Source organism: Amblyomma maculatum, chromosome 6, assembly GCF_055883805.1.
Source record: "Amblyomma maculatum isolate TAMU_Amacu chromosome 6, ASM5588380v1, whole genome shotgun sequence".
Classification (NCBI taxonomy): Eukaryota; Metazoa; Arthropoda; class Arachnida; order Ixodida; family Ixodidae; genus Amblyomma; species Amblyomma maculatum.
This window is the reverse complement of record NC_139349.1, coordinates 99,565,122-99,586,921: the sequence shown is the minus strand read 5'-3', so window position 1 is coordinate 99,586,921 and position 21,800 is coordinate 99,565,122. Positions and strand designations below refer to the sequence as shown.

The following is a 21,800-nucleotide window of genomic DNA, read 5'->3' as shown; positions in this document are numbered from 1 at the left end:
GGCATGCTCATTTAGCCTCTTGTTCGAAAGCGTTCGAAATAAAATCCGTAGAAGCCGATATGTGTATCAGCAATTTATCGCTGTCGTTGTCGGCGAAAGAAGTTGATCCCTTATAAAAATGGGAACATCCTTTGAGTTCAATGTGAACTCAAAAAAGTCAGAAGGAAGCAACTTCCTCTGAACTGAGAATTGGCTACTGATTTTGAATTCACAGTGAATTAACTTTCTCTGACCATCCTGTGAATTTCCTGTGAATTTCCTTTGAGCTCCCAGAGAACAGACCGTTGTCAGTTTGAGTTGAGTTCACAGGCAGTGGCCAATTATTGGTTCAAAGGAAGTTCGAAGGAATGATGACTATGGGATATTTGGTGGATGTTCGAAGGAAGTAGGTTCAGACTGAAACATTTGTTTGTATGAGCTTATATTTATTTGAATAGATGTACTTCCTCTGTTTAGGCCTTGCAATTAGGCCTGCTTTCGAAGACCCTGCGACAAAAAATTGGATCACTGCCCACAATCCCAGTGCAAACTTGCGCAACTGCCGGTGACCACCTTGGCTAGTACTCCACTGAGCAAGCAGGTGTAGGCTGCAAAAAGAAAAAAAAAAAACATTAGAAGCATGACTGCAATGAACAAGCTTGAGTCCATCCAGCCTTCCTTAGCTTTTGTAAATTAAATATACAGAGCACGGACAGTGTGAGCGCCATGCAGGCACCACAGCATTATGCATTAAGGCAAGCATTATGGCCCTGACCATCACTGAAAAGTCAGCTGTTTGGACAATATTTCAGAATGCTCTTGCATCACATGCACAGGCTATGAGCTCGAGGACTTACAGATAACAGCATCCAATTTTGGGCAGCCCAGTGCCTTTTTTGGAGCTTGTTCCTTGCGGGCATTGCAGACACGGCCATAGAGTGAGCTTTCTTTCAGTTCTTCGGGTGAGAACACAACCCGCACCAAGTTACACGCAGACTTTGTTGCTTGATTGCCCGCACTGAGTTTCATGCGGTCAATCAACTGCTGATTTACCATAATATTGCTGCCAATGTGCACCTGCAAGAACAAAAAGCAAATATTAGTACTATGACCAGTATTGTAACATACAACAATACTCCTTGATATGCAATACGAAAATGAAGGGGCTTTACAAACAACAAAAAACTTAGACCAGCTTAAGAACATTCAAAGAAACCCCAAAATGCATAATTAAGGTCATTTGTTTGCAAGTAAAAATACACATTCAAGAAGCCGTACTTTAACATGTACAACAATGAAGGCATACGAAAACTATTGGATGTTTTTGACACCTTCCCGAGCGGTGTTTTGATCTAATTTTGATCAGGCCAAACATCTTTTAACATTTTTATTAGTGTAACCTGACAATTGTGTAATATGTATTTAAAGTAACTAGCCAAAAAGAGGGCACATAATGCCCCGCAAAGGATTGAGCGCTAATAGTGCATTGCTATAGCAGAAGAAAAAACAAGAAATAAGAGATTTTTAACGACCTAATTTGTGCTTGCATTTCAATAAAAAAAAAAAAAAACAGATTTTAAGTCAGAAAATAAAGGGATTTACTCATCATTAACATTGCAAAGGCCATTAAAAGCCAGTTTAGACATGGCACAGTGCCCACATTGTCACCTCCTGTTTAAAAATACTAACATCCTTTTCGTACATCAGAAGCTCAACCAATTAAAAAAACTGCCAATGAAGGTTTAGCAAAAGCATGCACTCCCTGCTCTGTATGTGCTACTTTGAGGCAACATTTAGTTTCCAGCTTGCACAGGTAGCTTTCATAATTTAACCCCTCAAGCGCTTTGGACAAGCAGCTCGTCCTTGCAAAGATGCCCTCAAGCCATTTTGGACGAGTGCTTGCCCTTGCAGGATAGATCCTCACCCTGAGAGTTTTAGGCTTAGGTCATGCGCCATTTGACAGATGGCACCACTGACCCGTTAACTGCTTTTTGTTCTACCGCTTGAAAGCCTTTTAAGCAGCCTTAATGAGAAAAATGGTGCCTGGTAGAGGCAACGCATGCACTGTTGGCCCGTCATCGCGGGAAAGAAGCTTTTCTTCGTTGCCATCCTCGCCATCCGAAGATGGCTCAGACACCAATTTTTGCATTGTTATGGGAAGTGAAAATGACAGTGATGACATGAGTAATTCTTCCGACGAAGATGATGACAGCTCAGACGATACTATTGCGAGTTCTGTGTCAGTGGATGAAAATTGACAACATTCCGATGAAACCCCCTGGGCTTCCATTCTTGGTCGTCCCTTGTAAAACATTTCCAGTTACCTCGCTATATGTTACTCGACTAGATTGCTGCCTATTGGCGGGCAGTTGATTTTTCACGTAATGAGCAATAAACTTCACTGCGCTCATTTGACTTAGTTTCTGGTTCAAATATTTTTGTCTCGGATACCTCCTTTTTTATTACACTAAAAATAGAAACCAGCAGTAAAAATAAAAACTAAAGGGACACTTAAGCTCCGCCTTTAAGGGTATGATGCGACCAGTGTAGGCTACCACCCAACATATAAAGCCCTGCTTTAACCAAGCTGTATCAACATGTCTGCGTAGCCTAGGTGTAGCAAGCCTGACTCAGCATTGAAGAGCACTGGAATGTTGATTCGTATTTCACCTTCCCACCTCAAATGAACGACCGGAGTTAGCAGCTCCTCCTAACTTTTGGATATCATGTGGTCTTGTTAAGCCACACAAATCATCGAAGAATGTGTGTTCGGCCATGCCACTTGCCAGCGCCATGCTCTTGATGTTTCACTCACAACACAGACAACAAATTTTCATGTAATGGGGCCTTTAACGATATCGTAATTTTAAGCAATTTTAGCTAGAAATCTCAAAATAATAGTGCTCAAGGGGTTAAAGTGAAACTGAACTATTGTTGGATCAGCTTAAGAAGCCACAACTCCTTCTCAAAGGAGACCCTCCTGGCAATACCGTGGTGGTTAATTGCCTTTGACTTGCCAGAGTGACATGCAGGTGGCTGTCAGGTGCAAGTGGATTATATGCACATTAGCTTGAATACCATGATGACTGGCCCAAGTCGCTAAAATGACTGATTAGAGGAGCACCAGCTGCGTCATTCGAGTTGTAGTGCAAAAAGATGGCCTTCCGAGATAGATAACCTAAGAAATTGCTGAATATTAAACAAGCTAATGGAAATCTCTTTTCTGATGAAAAGGGCTTTGCTATAGCCCAAGGGAAGTATGCTCAACAGGAAGCGTAAACAAAAGTAACCTTGCACTTCCGATCACTACAGCTTTCACAAAAACTCTTCCAAATCAATATACACACGAATGAAGTAACAGTCACTAAAATGAAAGGAAGCAGTTGGGATTTTTTTTTCATGGTTGTTTTGATGAATTTAAGAAAATAGCACTGTCTGTCTTTTGTCGTTTCTATCAAATTGACATTCATTTAAAAATATCATTATGCTACTAATTATGCAGTCTGTGAGCCCAGCCTCATAAACAGCATCCCAGCCAGGGCAGCCGCTTTTCAGTGGAGCCGAAACGCAAGGTGCCCGTGTGCTCTGTGTTGTCGGTGCACGTTAAAGCACCCCAGGTGGTCGAAATTTCCAGCCTTGCACTACAGTATCTCTCATAGCCTGAGTCGCTTTGGACATTAAACCCTAAGAGCCAACCAATCATAAAGAGCATTGCTTCTTGCCTATCTCTGAATTCAGTGACTGCTGACTTCATTCACATGGATAATGAGCTCCTCGTTTCCCTATCCCTGCACACTTCTCAATGGAAGTGCATGACTTGTGGCAGTGCTATCATAAAGCTAGAACCAAGTTCTTGTGTGACCCTTAAAAAAGTTTCATCGAGAAAGGCAGTAATGAGCACAACCATGCAGACACTAGACTAAAGCAACTAACCTGAGCCTCGGTTGGCAGCACAACTGCTTGTGTTGTACACGCAGCATTATTAACGGATTCCGTCAGCCGATTGACCAGCTCAGCAACATCTGAAAAAAAAAAAAAAAAAAGGAAAGCTGGAACAAAACATACTATTTCATCACTAGCAGCAGCAGCCCATGTAACATTCACCACAGGAGAAAAGCCTTTTCTTTGCCCTTGACTGCATGACCAACCCTTTTCTGTCACCAAATGCGCCATTCAAAATTTAGCTGCTAGACATTGGCATCACTCACGCACTCAAGGCGCCCTATCAGTGGTACATAATCTAGGGGATGCTGATAGCAATTGATGAAGCCAATGCTGACATCCCACTTCTGATCTCTTTGTTCGCTGTGGAAATGCCTGGATTGAATTAACTGCGGAGGACGTTGTAACTACAGTGCAACTGACAGGTGCTGCTATTGCTTAGAATGAATTCATGGGTGCGAATGATGATGCCGAGATAGCTGTGAGCGCTTTAACAGAAGTTAGTCAGATCACATCCCTGAAACAGTTTGTCGGTAGCAAGGCCCTTGAAGAGGTCAGCATGCAACATACATGTATGGCGGCAGCAATAAGCCATACATTTGGACAAAGGCTGACACTCGAGTGTGTAGCTGATACTCGATAGCCCATGCTTCACCTATCTCGTGTCTGTCTTTCGTGTCGACATTTGCTAACATGGTGTAGTGACCGAGTTAAGTTAGGCAGATTGCTGAGCCAGGTGCAGAGCTTGGACAAGCATAAATTTCCTGTTGTGAAAAAAAAAAAATAAAAAACACCACCTAAGTGACCAAAATGGCACAGGAAAATGAAGCGCATGCCATAAGGATTCCAAGGTCCAAGACAGGACGAGGCCACATATGATAATTTCATACAAATTTAGATTTTTTGCTGTCCCTCCTGCGCTCATTCTAGATGCACCTCATCATTTGCAGGAGACTCAGAGGTTAAAATCTGAGGGAATCAAGGGTTCCATTCAGATACGCCGTCCACAGTAATGCGAGAGCACCACAGACCTGCCGCAGCCATCTGGCTACAACTTATACCCCGTGAATGTGTTTGAACCTAATGCAGCTCTCCGGGTTCACTGGAGCGTTGTTGTCACCGACCACTCCAGAACAGAAAGGAACCCAATCCCGCACCCGTTTTTCGGCCTCGGCTTGAGCAGCACAAATCAGCACAGGTGCTCACCTTGAGTGGCATTTGTTTACCATGCATTTTCATGCAGCTATCACATACGACAACAGGCTCAATCTCAGATGCATGCCGATCCCAAGCAATGACATGTGACACGCAAGTCACTGTAACACAAACAAAGCATGCTTGCAGAGCAGGAGTGGCAGCAGTTCATCTGCTACGTGCACTGCAAGCATGGTGGTTGGTGGCGTCATGCAGCAGCGCCACGGTGTAGCTGAGCACTACTGTACACCACCTATAATGTGTCGCAAAGACAACTACAGGAGGAACACCAATCCTAATCCTCAGTGTAGGGGGAACCTTATTGCAGCAACATAATCTTACTGGTGCTTTTACTAGGACGTGCTACAGACCAAGAGGTCTTGTTCATTTAAGAGTTAGCACTTGAATTTGTTATGCTTTACGTAGCATCTGGTGACACAGCAAATAATTTCAGTCTCATGGCAATGGAGATCAGCATTCCAATGGCTTCAGAAAAAAGCGATCACATACCAAGCATCTGACGTGCTTCATCTCTTGCGGCCTTATATTTCTTCATTCTTTTTTTTTTGCAGACCCCACTTCATCCTCAAGCTCCAGGACTCTCTTTTTTGCATCTGTTGGCTTAGACATTTTGTTACAGCTGCAGCTTTCCTGCAAAACGACATGTGGCAAGGTCTATTCACTAAATTGTATTTGCACTCAAATGCATCATACAAAAATTATTCAGTATAACGCATTGTGCAGATATCTGGTTCCACACATGAGATTAGCAAAATAGTGACCAAATGAAGACCACTGACAAGAGAAACGTAGCATGGACACTGTTTAGGGTTCAAAGCAACACTTCTTAAGGAGGAACATTAGCCCTTGAGCAAACCTTGGCACATAAAAGGACATGGTAATGTTTAACTGCTAGCTGACACCATCCAGCATCACTACTGCTCAAGTGGGCAGAATGCCCACTTGAGCAGTAGTGGACAAAACAAAGGATGAATTTCCAGAAAAACAGTTTGAGCTCCCACGCATGCCGTAAAACATAGCCACTCTGCTTTATGGTAGGTTCATGGTGTTTTATGTCCCAAAGCGACTTAAGCTAAGCTATGAGGGATGCCGTAGTGGTGGGCTCACCTGGGGTTTTTTAATGTGCAAATGACATCATACAGTACACAGTCAACTTGCATTTCACCTCCACTGAAATGCGGCCATGAATGCTGGGATTGTACCCATGTACAGTAGTGAGCTTTATGAAAGGGAGCATGCGATCCCGTGGCAGATAGCCTCATCCAGAAGTAGTGGCAAAGTGCAACGGCAGCATTGAAAATGAAGTGGAGAGAGCGGTGCCCTTCCACCTGTTGGCCGTACCCCATGCACTGGGAGCAACTTTTACATCGGCAGCTAAAAATCATTGCAGCATTATGCTGTTGGTAACTGATATCACTGCTTGCTTTGCTATGCTCCGACCTAGCAACCCAGCGTAGGCTGGTAACTCAGGCAAAAGCGGCAGCCCAGGCCACTGGAGTCTTAGAATGGAGACTCCACACACTGCCTCCCCACCACACACACTTTTTTTTTCCCCTTTCTTTAATAAAGTTTTCTCTCTCTGCGCGAAATCTGAGGAATGGCTGGTAGCGAAGAAAGGAAGCATGTTTGACGCTTCAATAAAAAGAAACAAACAAATGAATATGAAAGTAAATGAATGCGACAACACGTTACGCGCTTTTATCTGCTTAAACTTCAGTCGCCTGCAGCTGTGAAAGCGTCCGTTTCGCTGCTACACTACCAATTGTCTTGGAACGAGCACCCTGGGCATCTTTAAAACTTGTTCTAAATCAGCTTCAATAATCAAGGAGCTGCCATTCTCCATGCCGCACCGTTCCGAGACGACAATGCGAGCAGGGTGTTTTTTTTTTTTTTTTTTTTTTTTTTTTTTTTTTTTTTTTTTTTTTTAGAGCCCAAATTGGGAAGCCTACTCCTGTTATCACGAAACACCGAGAATTGCCATTTGCTGTGTAAACAGGGAGAATCAGGTCCACGTAACGACAGCAGCCGCGTTTATTCTACTTCTTATTTCCGCAATTCAGTTCATTATGCATTTTTGTTTTAATTTCACGCAATTCCCGGAATCAACTGTCTACCTCTTTCACCATGTGCACTACTGTCACCTGCCGGTTAACACAATGCGGTCGTAATGCGGGCATGTAAACGACTTCGCGACACGACTCACCGCGAGTAGCAAAGGAAGGTGTTTCACAGGTAAACATTATTAAGACACGAATACGAAAAGAGACAAGAGACGTTTGACTACTTACCCACTCCGAGAATGAACGTAGGAGAGTACGACCCCTCCTTCCACTGGGCATGTAGTACTCCTTGGTTTGGAATAATCTTCCAGTATTTTGGATTATCCATCAGTTTCGCCTGCAGTTCTTTTGATTGTAGGTTTCTTACAGGGTATACGTCCCACTTCTGAGCGGTCGCCCATTTAACCAAGACATGATCGGCCATTTGCACTACTCACGCTAACAAAACACGACGAACACAACGAACGCGAACAATCAACTTCCTACGGTCATGAAACACATAGTGAAGCATGCCGCCGGCTGTTTTCACGAAAACGATAGCGCTAGAGTCTCAAGCGCCATTGCAAACTTTTAAATGCATTTTTGCAAACTTCACAAACTTTCAAAATAAAACTTATAATTTATAAACAACCTTAAACGTTTGTTTTTTTTAGTTGTAATATGTGAGGCGTAACATAACACAAAATAATTTAAGCAAATTATTGCCACAAGCAGCTGCAGCGCCCTTTTTTTTTGCTGCGGAATTCTTGTGGTGCATGTCAATCTTCATTGGTTTTACTCGCCGTGAGAACTTTGGTTTTACTGGCAGTATTCGTAACCTCGGCTGCGGGGGCTTCTGTGCGTGGTGGTACCGACGTACCGACGTCGCTGACGTATTAATTGCTGGTCTTTAAACTGTGATAGGAGGTAGAGCTTGACTTTCGTGAACAATGTGACATCCGGTACTAGGCACATCGTGAAGCGCATTTAACTGCAGGCTTTTGAAGCCGTTATCGATGGTGCTGCGGTAACCGCCTACCCGTCGAACGCACTGGAAATGCCACCACGGTAAAAGCGTACTTGCGCGACGTCAACGTCGCGCCGTACCGAAGTGCACTAAATCACGACGGAAGCAGGCCGCGCTTGCTAACAGCGTCGCCCTTGGCGTCGCTGCGAGCCAAGAGTTGCCAGGCTGCAATGCCGACGCAAATACTGACGAACCCTGCCAGCCCTGCGCCGAGCTTTGTTGCGTACCGTGTCAGAGTGCTGAAGCAGCGGTCACGGATGTATGTACATGCCGTCTCGCGCATGCATCGCCATCGAACCAGCGGGCTGCGAAAGCGATGAATTAGAACCACCTGGCATTCTTTAACATGTATGAAAATTCTTGAATATATTATATTGTATCTTAAAAAATTCAGAGGGGCAAGAAATAGACCAAGTAATGCCACACACACAAAAATAAGCACGAGAAATGAATGAAAAGAAAGTTATCTTTACACTTAAGGACAAAGGAAGGAAGGTGGTGAATATTATTGCACCTTGTGTGGTGACTAAGAGGAAACTTGCGCTAAAAATAAGATATAGCGCGTGAAAAAAAAAGCATGGATTTAATATAAAATGAAAAAAAAAAATTAAAATGATGTTTACTTGCACAACAAAGAAACGAATGCGATTTTGTATATTTTGATAAATGTATAATTGGTTTATTCAAAAAAGTTCAGAAGTTAAAAAAGTGCAAGGGATACTAATGAAAGAAAAAAAAAATGAAAAGTATAGCTGAAAAGAAAAATGAGCTTCGTATGTTTTCGCTTAAGAACAAAAAAAAGAAGGTATGATGCATAAAGAGTAAAGAGAACTTTCTCTTTACTTGAGGAAAAACAAAGGAAGGTCATTATTGATATTGCCAAAGAGAGCCAGTTTAAAAATGAGCTTCCTTCTGTCAAAAGAAAGGAAAGTCTCAACAAGGTGAGCTCAAAGGAAACTTCCTTTAGTCAAAAGAAAGGAAAAGTCTATAGGAAGGCTGTTCAGGAAGCAAAAAGGAAAAACAAAGGAAGTAAAAAGGAAAATTTGATTTTCATAAGGGATCTGCTTAGATTATCGCGATGAGTGTGTCTAGTTGTATGCCTTTGTTGCCTGCGATGATTGATTTCTTCAGATTTCCTCGTGTCTTTATGTTTGTCCGATGATGATCACGTTTTTGTGTATAAAATGACTTCGTTTCTTCCATTAAAACCAGTTGTTCGCGCTCCGTTGTGTTGTCCTTATTTTCGTTCTGTGTGTTAGCGCGGTGAGATCACTATGAATAACCAACTAGGCCCAATTGTCGCCATTTTAGAGATGGTATAACATCCAACGCGTGCTGGAGCGCCGACTGTTGTACGGACGCATCTGGATCACAGGACCATAAGGTCACGTCGTCGGCATACGCAAGAACGCTTACAGTAGGCATGTTTTCTAGGGCTCGGACAAGAGGAATAAAAGTCACGTTAAATAATGTGGGGGCTAGGACGGAGCCCTGGGGCACCCCCCGGTTGGAGGTAAAGTGACCAAAAGGTTTCCCATGGACACGAATACTAAAGGTTCTGTTTGTTAAAAAGGAGTGAATTGAGAGATGAAAGCGATTCGGGAGACCGAGATCCTGAAGGGCACCAAGAATTGCAGTGTAAAGGACGCTGTCGTATGCCTTTGCAATGTCTGTAGTGATCACAGTACGAACCAAATGACTCTGGGGAGAATGTTTAAGTACTTCAGCAGCGAAAACTGCAAGGATATCTCTGTTCCAATTTGAGGACGGAACCCGATTTGAGATTCTGGATAACAAGCATTTGGTTCCAACCACCATGACAAGCGAGCTGCTAGAATGTGTTCGTAGAGCTTGCAGATAGTAGGTGTACGGGAAATAGGGCGGCCGCAATCCTGAGCCCTGTGCGCTCACTGTAACCCTCCTATAGACAAACAACGTTTTCCGTTCGCAGTGTTATTATTGTAAGTAGTAATCGAAAGACCGTTCGCAGTTAGCACTGTTGCATTTGAAGAAATTTTGAGGAATAGGCTACATAATAATTTTTAAAACTGCTTTAGACCTCCCTAGGGCACCTATGGATGTCTACGTGGACGAAAGCGAGGCCACCTGAAAAGGCTGCGGACAGTGTTGGTTGCCATCAAGTCGTCAGGACTGACATTAAAATCAGAACAGTACCATTCGCCTGCGAGCAGCTGTTATTCCTGGGCCATATCGAGAGCACAGATGGCGTTCACCCAGACACGAAGAAAACTGCTGCGATCCCCCAGTGTCTGCAGCCTTCAGATAAGAAAGCCGTGTGCAGATTCCTTAGGCTGTGCGCTTACTACCCCCGATTTGTGAAGAACATTTCGCGCATCGCCGAACCGTTGACGCAACTTACAAAGGCTGATGTGCCTTTCAAATGGAAGCGCCGCAAGCGGAGGCTTTCAAGGAACTTATGCGCCTCTTACAATCCCTCCTGTCCTAGGGCACTTTAAAGAAAATGGCAAAACCGAAATACATACCGACGCAAGCAGCGCAGTATTGGCCTAGGCGCAGTCCTCGTGAAGAAAACTGGAGGACAGGAAAGAGTTATAGCGTACGCCAGCCGTTCGCTGTCGAGAGCCGAATCGAATTAATCGACTACAATGAAAGAGTTCCTCGCGATAATCTGGGTAAATTCAAAGTTCCGTCCGTATACTTATATGGCTGACCATTCAAGGTGCTAAGTGATCACCACTCGCTCCGCTTACTGGAAATTTGAAAGATCCCTCCGGCCGCCTTGCCGGATAGAGCCTATGTCTTCAAAAAATCGACATCATAGTTGTCTGCAAGTCCGGCCGCAAGCATTCCGATGCAGACTGCTTGTCACGAGTCCCCATTGATGCGCCACCGAAAGAATATGACGAAAATGCCCTTTTGGGATCGGTAAGCGCCAGCAGTTTCGCAGAAGAACAGCGATTAGACCCTGAGCTGAAAGACCTAGCCGATTACTTCGAAGGAAAGATTACTTCCCCTACCGCTGTGTTCAAGCGTCAGCTGTCGTTCTTCGCATTAAAAAATGACGTCCTTGTGAAGAACTTTGCATCCAACAGTACCGCACACCTTGTTGTGCCGGTAAACCTCAGAGAGAAAATTCTACAGGTGTGCCACGATGAGCCAACGGCAGGACATCTCGGCCTTGCCCGCACGTCGCACCAAACCCAGAAAAAGTATTATTGGCCGCGGTTAGCTGCTGATGTCACCCATTATGTCAAAACTTGCCGTGAGTGTCAGCGACACAACACACCTCCGCCGAGACCTGCTGGTCTACTGCATTCGATACTACCCCCAGCTAAGCCCTTTCAACAAATAGAGATGGACCTCCCCGGACTCTTCCCAACTTCAGCGACGGGAAACAATGGAAACTTCGTTAAAATGTTCTTTGTGTCCGTGTTCTTACCGCTACAAAATGATTCCAAAAACAATGGAACATCGTGGCCACTGATTACATAAACCATTACGCCGAAGCAAAAGCCTGCCTAACGGTTCCGCAGTAGAAGTCCGCAATTTTTCGTCGACCAAACTCTCATGACAGAAGGCAACCCCGACGTCACCTCCTACCTGCAGCGTGCAGAGGAAGCCCGAAGACTCGCCCGGCTGCGGATCAAAGACCAGCAACACACCGACGCTCGGCGATACAACTTGTGACGACGCGGCCCAGACAGGGAGACCAAGTATGGATTCGGACGCCGGTACGCCTCCGTGGACTGAGTGAAAAGCGCTTCTTCGGCACAAGAAAAATCCTTCGGCGTATCGGACCGCTTAATTAAGAAGTCATCCCCGACGCACCCAGAAATCATCCATGTTGTGCACCATATATATTCTTATTGCGCGCGGTAAAGGCCATAGTTGTTTTAATTTTTCGCATTTTATTTACTTTTATGTGTTTATTTTGTAAGCATCGAGGCGCTGCCTTTTTAAGAGGGGGAGTAATGCCGTGATCTATACAAACGCTTAGTTATTCTTTTTTCGACAGTCGCCGGCATGCGGCCTTATGGCTCTGATTCTGGCATGCGGATCAACTTTGAATTCTTTATTGATGCTCGTTGTCGCGAGGCACCGCATTATCAGTTTTCTTGTCGCGCAAGATACATTGAAATGTGTCTCGAAGATTCCTGCCAATCTCGTATGCTTCTGCTATGTTGTAGGTCGTGCTAGTCACCGTTCGCGGCTTTATCTAGATTTTCCTCGCCGCCTTTAAATTGAGCGTTTATCGGTGTGACGGCATTAGTTCGACGACCGACAAGAACGATTTTTGTTATCGCCGCCGCAGGTTCGCTTAGTTCATTTGCGGGCGCAGTTCAGCCCAATAAAACTTGATTTCAGTGCGACTACACTTGTCTTCTTTTTTCTTGCCTACAGACTTGTCATCACTACGTGAAAATACTTTGCGTTCAATTTCGGCTTTGTTCCCAATTAAAATCTTCGTTCATGCAGCTAAGGCTACAACCACGAATATGGGTTAACGTACAGTGATTAGAGTCATTACTTGATTTCAGCGCGCCGCAGATTTAATGAGATGTCGTTATTACGTCATCTTCGTTTGTATTGAACCCTAGCAGGCGTAATGAAAGTTCTATGAGTCAAATTTTATAGAAAAACTGAGCCTAAGAATCACATAAATACGATTTGTCAGAAGTATTACATATATGAAGTGCGTTTGTTCCTTTGACCTTTTACAAACGCCTTCGCAAGAATTTGCTTGCGGATTATGATTTAGCTGCCGTGTCAAGTCCTACATGCCGTCTTTGGCCGTGACTGCGTTCGGGCTACATGGGGGGGGGGGGATGGGGGGGGATGGGGGGGGGGGCAGAGTCCTGCAGCGAAGGGGGCTGTAACCGCTCATTCCCTGTATGACTCCTTTTATATACCAATAGAGAGTAGTCAAATTGTTGCGATTCCCCCACATCCAACTCCGTTTTTAAGAGTGTACGCTATCACGTCATGGCCTTAAAAGCGGAGCTTAAGTGTCCATAATTTTTCTACAGAACGGGGCCTTTAACGGACCTGGCTTTTATGGAGGCTCGAGTCCGCGAACAGCTCCAATTCTACCGAAATGCGCTGAGTCGGTCACCACTGTGGAAAACACTGACATTTTTCAATGTATACATGGCCATATTCAGCGCAAGATGTTCTGTGATTCACACTGGGAAATCAGTGCCATCTATTCCCTAAGGCGGACATGTCACGTTGGGCCACGTGGCGCCGCTTCCGTCGATATCCTCCGAGGATCAGGCGTACTGCATGCAGGGGATGCAAAACATCTTATTCAACCGCCAGAGATTAACCAGTGCAGCTCGATGAATCTAGGAACATTTCGGCGTGATTTGAAGGTTATCGCGTGAGCTTCGACCAGCCTAGCATTCCAGGCGCCTGACCGCCGGTTTTGGCAGGGCGAAAAAATCAAGATTTCGCATTCTTACGTTCTTTCGCTGTTACATGACACAACCATCACCCCCGCGACGAAGTCACCACCTTTTCTCTCGATTGTAAGCTTTCCAATCATTGCAATAAAGTGTGTACTTCATTATCTCATCCTCCCGGACGATAAATAAATTTCTGGGAATGATCTGGTAAATATGGTGCTTGGCGGGCGTATGTGTAATTTGCTTCCGAATACTCTTTAGGGTGACCCATACTTCCCTGCTGCTGAGGCAGCAGGGAAGTTTCACCAGGCAGATGTAGCTTTTATCGTCCAATTCCAGATATTATCAAAGAATACGTCGTGAGCCATATTATTACTGCCTGTACGGTGAAGTAAAAAGAAAAAAAAATTCAAAACTACTTGCCCAGAAGAGAGTGACGGCTGCTTAAAACACAGCGAGGAAAGCTGGCCACATTCCTCCATGGCCACAGCAAAGGATTCTGGGCCATGGCTCTCTTCAGTTTCTTTGGTCGACGCTCGCGTGGCGACTTTCGTATCGGGCTAGGTTGTACAGATCACTTACGTGTAGTGAACTTTCATTCCAGAGCACCACACAGCAGCTATAAGAGTAGCGACCGAAGCTAAACTGTTTTGCTGGGTGATAGGACCGCATGACATGCGGCCACTAGAAGGTGCCTACTTGTGTGCACCAAAAACGACAAATGCCAGTCAAGGTGAAACTATTAATGTCGTGGTAAGGGGGGATTTAACCGCCTATGGCCAAATTTGTAGCGGATGTAATTAAGAAAGTAGAGCCATCCATTGGTTTCATTGCGCAGGTGTACATTTCGTCATATTTAATCTCCATATACATAGCAACCCGTGTCTGCTATAAATGACCAGAAGACCTGTTGACGGCGTCCGTGTGCAGGTTAGGGTTGTAACCCCGGCTGCTATCTTGCGGCGGGAAATCCTGTGCAGATTACCACGAAATAATCCAACATCTGTGCAGCGATGAATGTGGTTAGGAGTATATCGCATGTCTGCGAGGAGTGCTGGCAATGGAAGTACGGAAAACTCCGCCCATAAGCAGGGCTGTGGATGCGCAAAGAACATCTGAAGGGGTGTCTAACCTACGAAATTTATGCACGATAAAGTGAACTGTAGTAATCGTGCCAAAGGACCATATTGCTGTGCCGCAGGTTGGTCGCCATGCAATTTAAGCACGGAAGCGGAGTTCGACGACAGAAGCCAGTTGAGCCTTTGAACCGTAACAGGTGTGCGGTAAGAAACGCTTACGTACTGAAGCAGGGCTTCAGTCTTTTGCTCGGCCAAGATGAAGGAAGCCACGAAAAAAAAAAAAAAGGCATTGCACACTTTCTTTATTATGCCACGCTAGTGGAAATACAGCCCATCGACGGCGATCACCCTCGGTGACAGAGCAGGAGGTGGCTTGATTCTGGACAGCTGCTCAGGGTGATAGTATGCGTGATGCCATCGGGAACTACACCATAATTCCTAGAAAAGAAAGAAAGAAAATTCACAACATAAAGGCGTGGTTAGCCTGTACACCACATTACGTAGGTACTGCTGAGGCCCATAATCTGCTCATAATAAAGACATAATAAGAACAGCTGTAAGAATATTACATTGTATACGCCGACAGCCAGGTTATGGCAAGTGTAAACAGCGCAAGGAATGTCAGGTAGTATGAAATGAGGATGTCCATTGGGAATGGGACCACGCGCACGCGCGTAAGATCATATCCAATTGATGGGGATGCGCTGTAATGCAATCGCAGGGTTCCGGCGTACCGTAAAGACCAGACCGTAAGTGTTTGCGCTGGACGAATGAACATCGAGTCATCCTGCTTTTTTTAGAACCCGGTTTACACCTGATTAACTCAGGTGGCAGACAAAAACGAAGAAAACGCTATTGGACGCAGAGGACAGAAGATAGCGGTTTTAGGTACAATGAGTGTGTACACACCCACGAAAAATAAGATTATCCCCAAAACTTGAAATAAAAAGAGTATTATATGCTGGGGCTTGCACACTTCGACTACTAGCTTGTGTTCCCCGTTTGCTTGCTTTAACATAAGCACGAAGGAAATGTTGACCCTATTACGTTCAAGCTGTATATATGCCATTTGAAATTACTCCCAAAAGAAACACTTGAACATTCACGTGCTGCTTCGAGACGCCTTGGAAACAACGATGACTGCACTCACCTTTGACGCACCAGGAGCCTCCGCACGGTTTCGGGCAGCACTCGAGTCCAATGGCGGCGCACTCGCCCGGATCACACACGGTGTACGCGCAGTCGCTGATGACGCCCTCGTTGCTGGGGCACGCACACATGGCGGGGGTAGACGCTGTGCACAGCACGAGCAGGACCATCAACATGGCAGCGTTAAACTTCATTTCGCAGCCTAAATTGGGTAGAGTTCCTTCGACGAGAGTGGTAGCCTGTGTGAATCTGGTAGCTCAAAGGATGCTATCCCCGTATTTGTAGCCATGGTGTTGAGCGATACTACTAGAGGGCTGGGTCTTCCAGTTCGTCGAACCAATCAGAGTTAACAACAAAGAGAGATAAACAAAAAGAAACTAACATGTGACACGAGCTATATTCCAAACACTTTTGCTTCCAACTGCGCAAATGCGCAGAAAAAGACGCGCAATCAAACAAGAAAGGGGAAACTGTGAGAACCCATGTTAGATAAGTGTACAACCTGCAGAAAACAACACACGGTGACACGCTTGATGCTATCGTGGCAAGAGCGAAGATACCAAAACATACCGACGGTCGTCATTGCGTCGCCCACCAACACATGCAGCTGCCAAACTGAACACTATTCATGTCAAAGAGGATCTGCATGCATTTTCAAGGGTCTAGGTGGCCGAGATATTCAACCATGGTGGTGCAGTCTGCTAACTGCACACAAAACGTCTCGTTCACTACATTATGGTAAGCAAAATCAAAATTATCCACGCAGAAACACTCCTAGAATCGAGAAGAAAAGCCTGGCTGCAGTAGGATGCAAATGAAATACAAAACAGCGGTTTGTAACATTACGTCATGATTCGCGGCCTCCTGAATTACTAAGCTGGCCTACCGAGGCTGTAAACGAACTCCACTTTTCAGTGTTCGACTACATTGGACAAGTCACAAATAGTAACACCTTTCATCTTATACTTGGTAGGAGGGTTAGTTTATTGTTTGGATTGTTTGAACAGCCAACTACATACATTTTGTCACCCTGGAATCCACTGTGGCGGACACTGCGAGGACCGGAGAAGCAAGTTTTATGCAATCACAGATAGCCTTCTTCTGATCCTGTCTCGTTCTGTTCGTGAAGAATAGAGTCGTGTATCGGATTCTCTCAGATCGCAACCAACTAGATTTTGTTCAGTGCAACACTGGTTAGATTTAGAGCACAGTCATGCACGAAGGGTTCAATGACCTCCATTCAGCTGGAATTATATCAACAATGCGCATCCACAAAATGCGCTATATTTTAACCCATACTTCGAAAACTTTCTAAATGCAAGTAATTCACCGTTGTTTTTTTTTTTTCCGGCCTTGTCTAATAGCTTACCTATGGCTGCGCCGCGTCTGCAGCTATATGTCGGTTCTTTCAGCGAATGTGAACTGGAATCCTTTTATTGCGACAGCAGCACTACGCTAGTCGTCGAGCCATTTCGCGTGGCACAGCGTGGGCCAAGCTGCGCATGCGCGAAGACCGTGTGATGCCAGAAGCATCAGCTGATGAGTCTGAGCTCCCGTCGCTGCCGCGCTTCACCGCGCGCTCCGTCAGTGCCGGTGAAGTGATGTCATAACCGCAGCCGGCGCCTGCTGCGCATCACTCTTTCCGTTGATTGTGCGGAGCAGAGGAGTGTGTGATGTATATATACCTAGAAGTGCGTGGGCATAATCAACCAAATCAACGGACGAAGGCCCTGCCGCTGCTCAGCGCCTAGCCTAAGCTACCCTAAACGTAGTCATTCGGCTGTTGCTTTCGTAACTCAACTAGGTTTAAAATGAGCTAAACTACTGACAATTGTTTTAAATAAGTTTATTGAGGCACGCATGCGGTTTCTGCAGCTTTCTAATACCAATGTTCGCGCAAATCAGAAAATAAGTTAGCGATGCTTAACAGTGTTAAGGATGGCGACATCGAGTCGAAACGGGAGCTGCCACTTTCAACCATCAAGACAAGAATTCCCGATCGAAAGAGGTGGAGGGGTCAAGAACGGTGTCAGCGAGACTCGACTGTGAATGGCCATCGCGAAAGAAATCTGGAAAGGAACGCGGGGTGTTCGGCCGGACGACGACCGCGGTCAAAGTCGGGCCATCGGGAACAAAAAGGTTCAAGTGGATCCCGGTGTCTCCCGAATGGGTCGGTACCCTCAAGGCGGCCACGCGGTCCCCTCCTTCGTCTGACGGTGCGGGGCGGCCCTTGCGACGCAGACGTGTGTGCCCAGACCATGAGGCACCGGCAGTCAACGCTTCTCCAATTCGTCTTGCCGGCGGCGCGCGGTGGCTCGTTCGACGCAGGTGTGCCCCTGACCATGAGACGCCAACAGACGCCGATCGACGCAGGTGTGTCCTAGACTATGAGACCCCGGCAGATAGCGAGCTCCTCGTGGGCTGCCCTCTGCACCGCCACAACGGCTTCCTCTTCCCCACAAAGTCTAAACTTTCGAGGGGGCGTGTCTGCGAAAGTGAAACTGTGTCAATGTGAGTGACAATAAATTGATAAGGACACTCCCTCGACAACGAGCCCGCCCTTCACCCAGGGAACCTGGCGAATACGAACCTTTTGAAACTGTGTGTGTGCGGGTATCATGAGTTCTTCTCTAATCTTCCTAACAATGTAAATAAACAAGTTTTAGTCCTTCTACTCCGAACTCCCTCGCTCAGTGGCACTTCTTCCTGGGTGGAACGGACGTCGATGCGGCTGAGGATCCGTCCAGCGGCATCCGAGTCCCACCTCTAACAATAGTAAGCTCGGCAGTTGCTTTCTTTTAGGTATTTTAACTATAACAATTATGTGCCTGGTCGCATTTGGAAATTAGTCGGGCGTTAATAGTAACCATGCGAGCATTTAGAACTTCGCCAGTAGAGTTTCCCTGGGTGTCATGGCAGAACACATTTTAGCAGCCACGCTCTTCAAGAACATCGCGCGATTTGGAGAGTGTAGTGGCGATCCCCGCAGATTGGGCGACAATGAGGCAGGGATGTGGATCAGGCGCCACAAAGTTACTCGTGGTGGACGCTTTTCGAAATACGACTGCACCGGAAAACTCTTGCTTTCAAAATTTTAAAAAGTAGTAAAGCTATATTATTGAGGTCTCGGGCCACAGTTCAGAAAAAAAAATTAAGATCGAAAACAAAGAGAAAATTAGTGTTATACTACAAGTCGCTTTTTGTATCGCAGCCATAACGTTCAAATGAATGAAAAAACTACCTTTTTTTATAAAAAAATGTAATAAATCTGCATACCACATCAGCAGTCATAACACTTATACATATTTGCACAACAAAGATTCCTGTTCTAGTTGTATACATAGAGGTAATGGCTGTGCAAAAAAATTTCAATATTACAGACTGTCGTTTTTAACTACGTGTTTATTAAAAATGATGGGGTTTAAATAAGGACTGTGTTTAAAGAAAAAGGGATAATATGAATACTTATCGCACAGCTTGATGTACCAGGAATATGTCAGCAAGTTTTCATTAAAATATTGTAACTGGTATGACGCCGAAAGTCTAGAAAACACGCCCTGAGCCTGGGAGACAGCCGAAGTCCGAGAGAGGTCCGAGCGCGATGATCCCCAACCAGCTTCGTCGTCTACGCCAACGACCCACTGACTGTCTCAGCTTCGTAGTCCACTACTTTTTGTATCACTACCCCCGTTCTCTGTAGCATCGTCTCGAAGCGGCGCAGTGCTAGAAGGAACAAGAAGGAATAAGGAACAATAAACAGACACTTTTCTCATGCTACGGCGACTGCCTTTGCCAACCAATTAGAGGAAGATTCAGCCTGCTTTGTATCTGGAAACTGAGTCCTGTGCCTCGCCCCCTCGATTAGACCGATATTAGCTCGGGGCTCTGGTGCAACATTATGAATCCCGCTTTACATCCTCATGGAAGGTGCGTCAAACGACCGTTACCAAACACCGTATTATTACATACGACGATGCCCAACCCATCCGGCATCAATCTTACAGTATCTCCCCTATGAAACGTGAGACCATCCAAACACAAGTCAAGGAGACGCTTGCGCATGGTGTCATTCAACCATCTCACAGCCCATTGTCGTCACCTGCCGTCCTATAGTATATAAAAAATACGGAATTCTTCGTTTTTGTAGTTATTGTCGTTAAGTTAAATAGCGTCACAAAAAGATGTCTACCCGCTGCCCCGCATCGACGACTCCCTCGACTGACATCGCTGGGCTGGGTATTTCTCAACCATCGACTCAAACACCGAGCACTGGCAGGTAGACGTTGACGAACGAGACCGTGAGAACACGTCGTTTCTTTCCACCGATGGCCTTTACGCGTTTAATGTGCTGCCTTTTGGCCTATGTTCAGGCTGGCCATAAATAGCGAACTAGTTTGAACGACACCCTGGATGCCTGCGAAGCGTGCTGGATGCCCTTCGATTGGCTGATTTGACACTCAAGCCCGAGAAATGCCACTTCTTTTACACTGAGCTGGAGGTTTTTGGCCATGGGTTTGGTGCATATAGCGTCAAGCTCATTTCCAATAAAATTGCCGCCATATAGCGAAATTCCTTATTCCACGAACAAGAAAAGTGTAAAACGTTTTCTGGGTTTCTACCCCTACTAGCGCCGCTTCATGCCTGCTTCTCCAAGATTGCCGATCTGCTGACATGTCTGATAAGGGACGATGCACCGTTTGTCTGGTCCTCCGAGCAACAAGAAGCTTACGAGGAGTTGCGCAGATGGCTGCAAATATTTCCTGTACTTGCGTACTTTGACGATACAGCTTGCACCGAGGCACACACTGATGCCAGCGGCACTGGACTCGGTGCGGTGCTCGTCCAACATCAAGCTGGCATCAAAAGGGCGATAGCGTAGGCGGGCCGCACTCTTTCTCGTGCTGAGTGAAAATAGTATCCATCAGTAAAAGTGTCCGGCCATTCTATGGGCCACTGTAAAATTCCGGCCCTACCACTACGGTCACCCTTTCAAGTTTATAACCGATCCCCATTCCCCGTGCTGGCTGGCGAGTCTTCGAGACTCACCTGGATGCCTCGCCCGGAGGAGTCTGCAGTTACAGGATTCGATTACACCATTGCCTATAAATATGGCAGAAAACACGGAGACGACGACGCGTTGTCATGTGCCCCCATAGATGAAGGGGTGGATGATGAGACTGATGAACGTCGTTTCCTTGGTGTGGTTAGTGACACACAATTGATGGCACGGCAATGAGCAGGCGAAGAACTCCGACCTGTTTTTGACTACCTGGAGAGTCGTGCTGCTGGCGTACCCCGTCATGTTTGATCTTCTTTTTGTTTACATTTGCGCAACGGTGTTTTGTTCAAAAGGACCTCAAGTAGTCGAACTCGACCCTGTCGTCTCGTTGTTCCATCAGAACTGCGCGACGATATCCTCCTTGCTTCTCAAGATGAAACATCTACCGGACATTTATACTTCACCCCAACGCTTGCTCGAGTTCATCAGGCCTACTACTGGCGAAAAATTGATGTCACTGTTCACCAATACGTCAAGGGCTGCCGCCAGTTCCAATGCAGAAAGTAACCACCCCTCAATCCTGCAGGTTTGCTGCAGCCAATTACACCACCTGCTACTCCATTCGATACCAAGCCAGTATCGATCTTCTAGGCCCCTTTTCTTACTCTGTAGCCGGTAACAAATGGGTGATATTCTCAAACGAATGTTTAACAAGGTATGCGGAAACGAAGGTGGTGGAACGGGGCACTTCTTTCGAGATCGCCAATTTTTTCGTGAACCAATTCGACTTGAGGCATGGCGCACCATCATATGCGATTATTTGATACAGGCACATCATTCATGGCACAACTCATTCAGATGTGTTCGAATTAAGCCACACATGCCATCGCAAGGCTACGGCTTACCCTCAATGTAACGGGTTGATATAAAGATTACGTAGGACCATCAGCGATATGATCTCGATGTATGTGGACCGGGAGCTAA

At 45.7% G+C, this 21,800-nt stretch overlaps 2 protein-coding genes across 3 annotated transcripts; both read right to left on the bottom strand.

The window, feature by feature from the left end:
• Positions 1-285: 285 nt before the first annotated feature.
• Positions 286-7,655, bottom strand: LOC146186399 (uncharacterized). 2 transcript variants are annotated; one of them, XM_084607175.1, is made up of 5 exons: positions 7,425-7,655; positions 5,626-5,766; positions 3,913-4,001; positions 837-1,056; positions 286-587 (listed from the first exon to the last, which is right to left on the bottom strand). In XM_084607175.1, exons 2-5 carry the CDS (start codon positions 5,669-5,671, stop codon positions 505-507), a joined length of 438 nt encoding a protein of 145 aa, XP_084463301.1. In that variant the 5' UTR covers positions 5,672-5,766; positions 7,425-7,655; the 3' UTR covers positions 286-504. The 2 variants fall into 2 exon arrangements, with proteins under 2 accessions (XP_084463301.1, XP_084463300.1); XM_084607174.1 differs by lacking the exons at positions 5,626-5,766; positions 7,425-7,655 and having other exon boundaries at positions 3,913-4,346.
• A 7,302-nt stretch (positions 7,656-14,957) lies between these two features.
• Positions 14,958-16,093, bottom strand: LOC146186398 (uncharacterized). Its single transcript, XM_084605672.1, has 2 exons — positions 15,819-16,093; positions 14,958-15,106 (listed from the first exon to the last, which is right to left on the bottom strand). The coding sequence occupies exons 1-2, from the start codon at positions 16,009-16,011 to the stop codon at positions 15,093-15,095; spliced, it is 207 nt and encodes a 68-aa protein (XP_084461798.1). The 5' UTR covers positions 16,012-16,093; the 3' UTR covers positions 14,958-15,092.
• Between the last annotated feature and the right edge of the window lie 5,707 nt (positions 16,094-21,800).

Bases quoted from the DNA above. Each gene is read 5' to 3' on its own strand.
- LOC146186398 (XM_084605672.1), bottom strand. From the start codon at position 16,011: ATGAAGTTTAACGCTGCCATGTTGATGGTCCTGCTCGTGCTGTGCACA.
- LOC146186399 (XM_084607174.1), bottom strand. From the start codon at position 4,152: ATGGCGCATTTGGTGACAGAAAAGGGTTGGTCATGCAGTCAAGGGCAA. The intron at 1,057-3,912 runs GTTAGTTGCTTT...TTGTTCTTGCAG, and splicing joins TGCTGCCAACCGAGGCTCAG to GTGCACATTGGCAGCAATAT. The intron at 588-836 runs GTAAGTCCTCGA...TTCTTTTTGCAG, and splicing joins AAAATTGGATGCTGTTATCT to CCTACACCTGCTTGCTCAGT.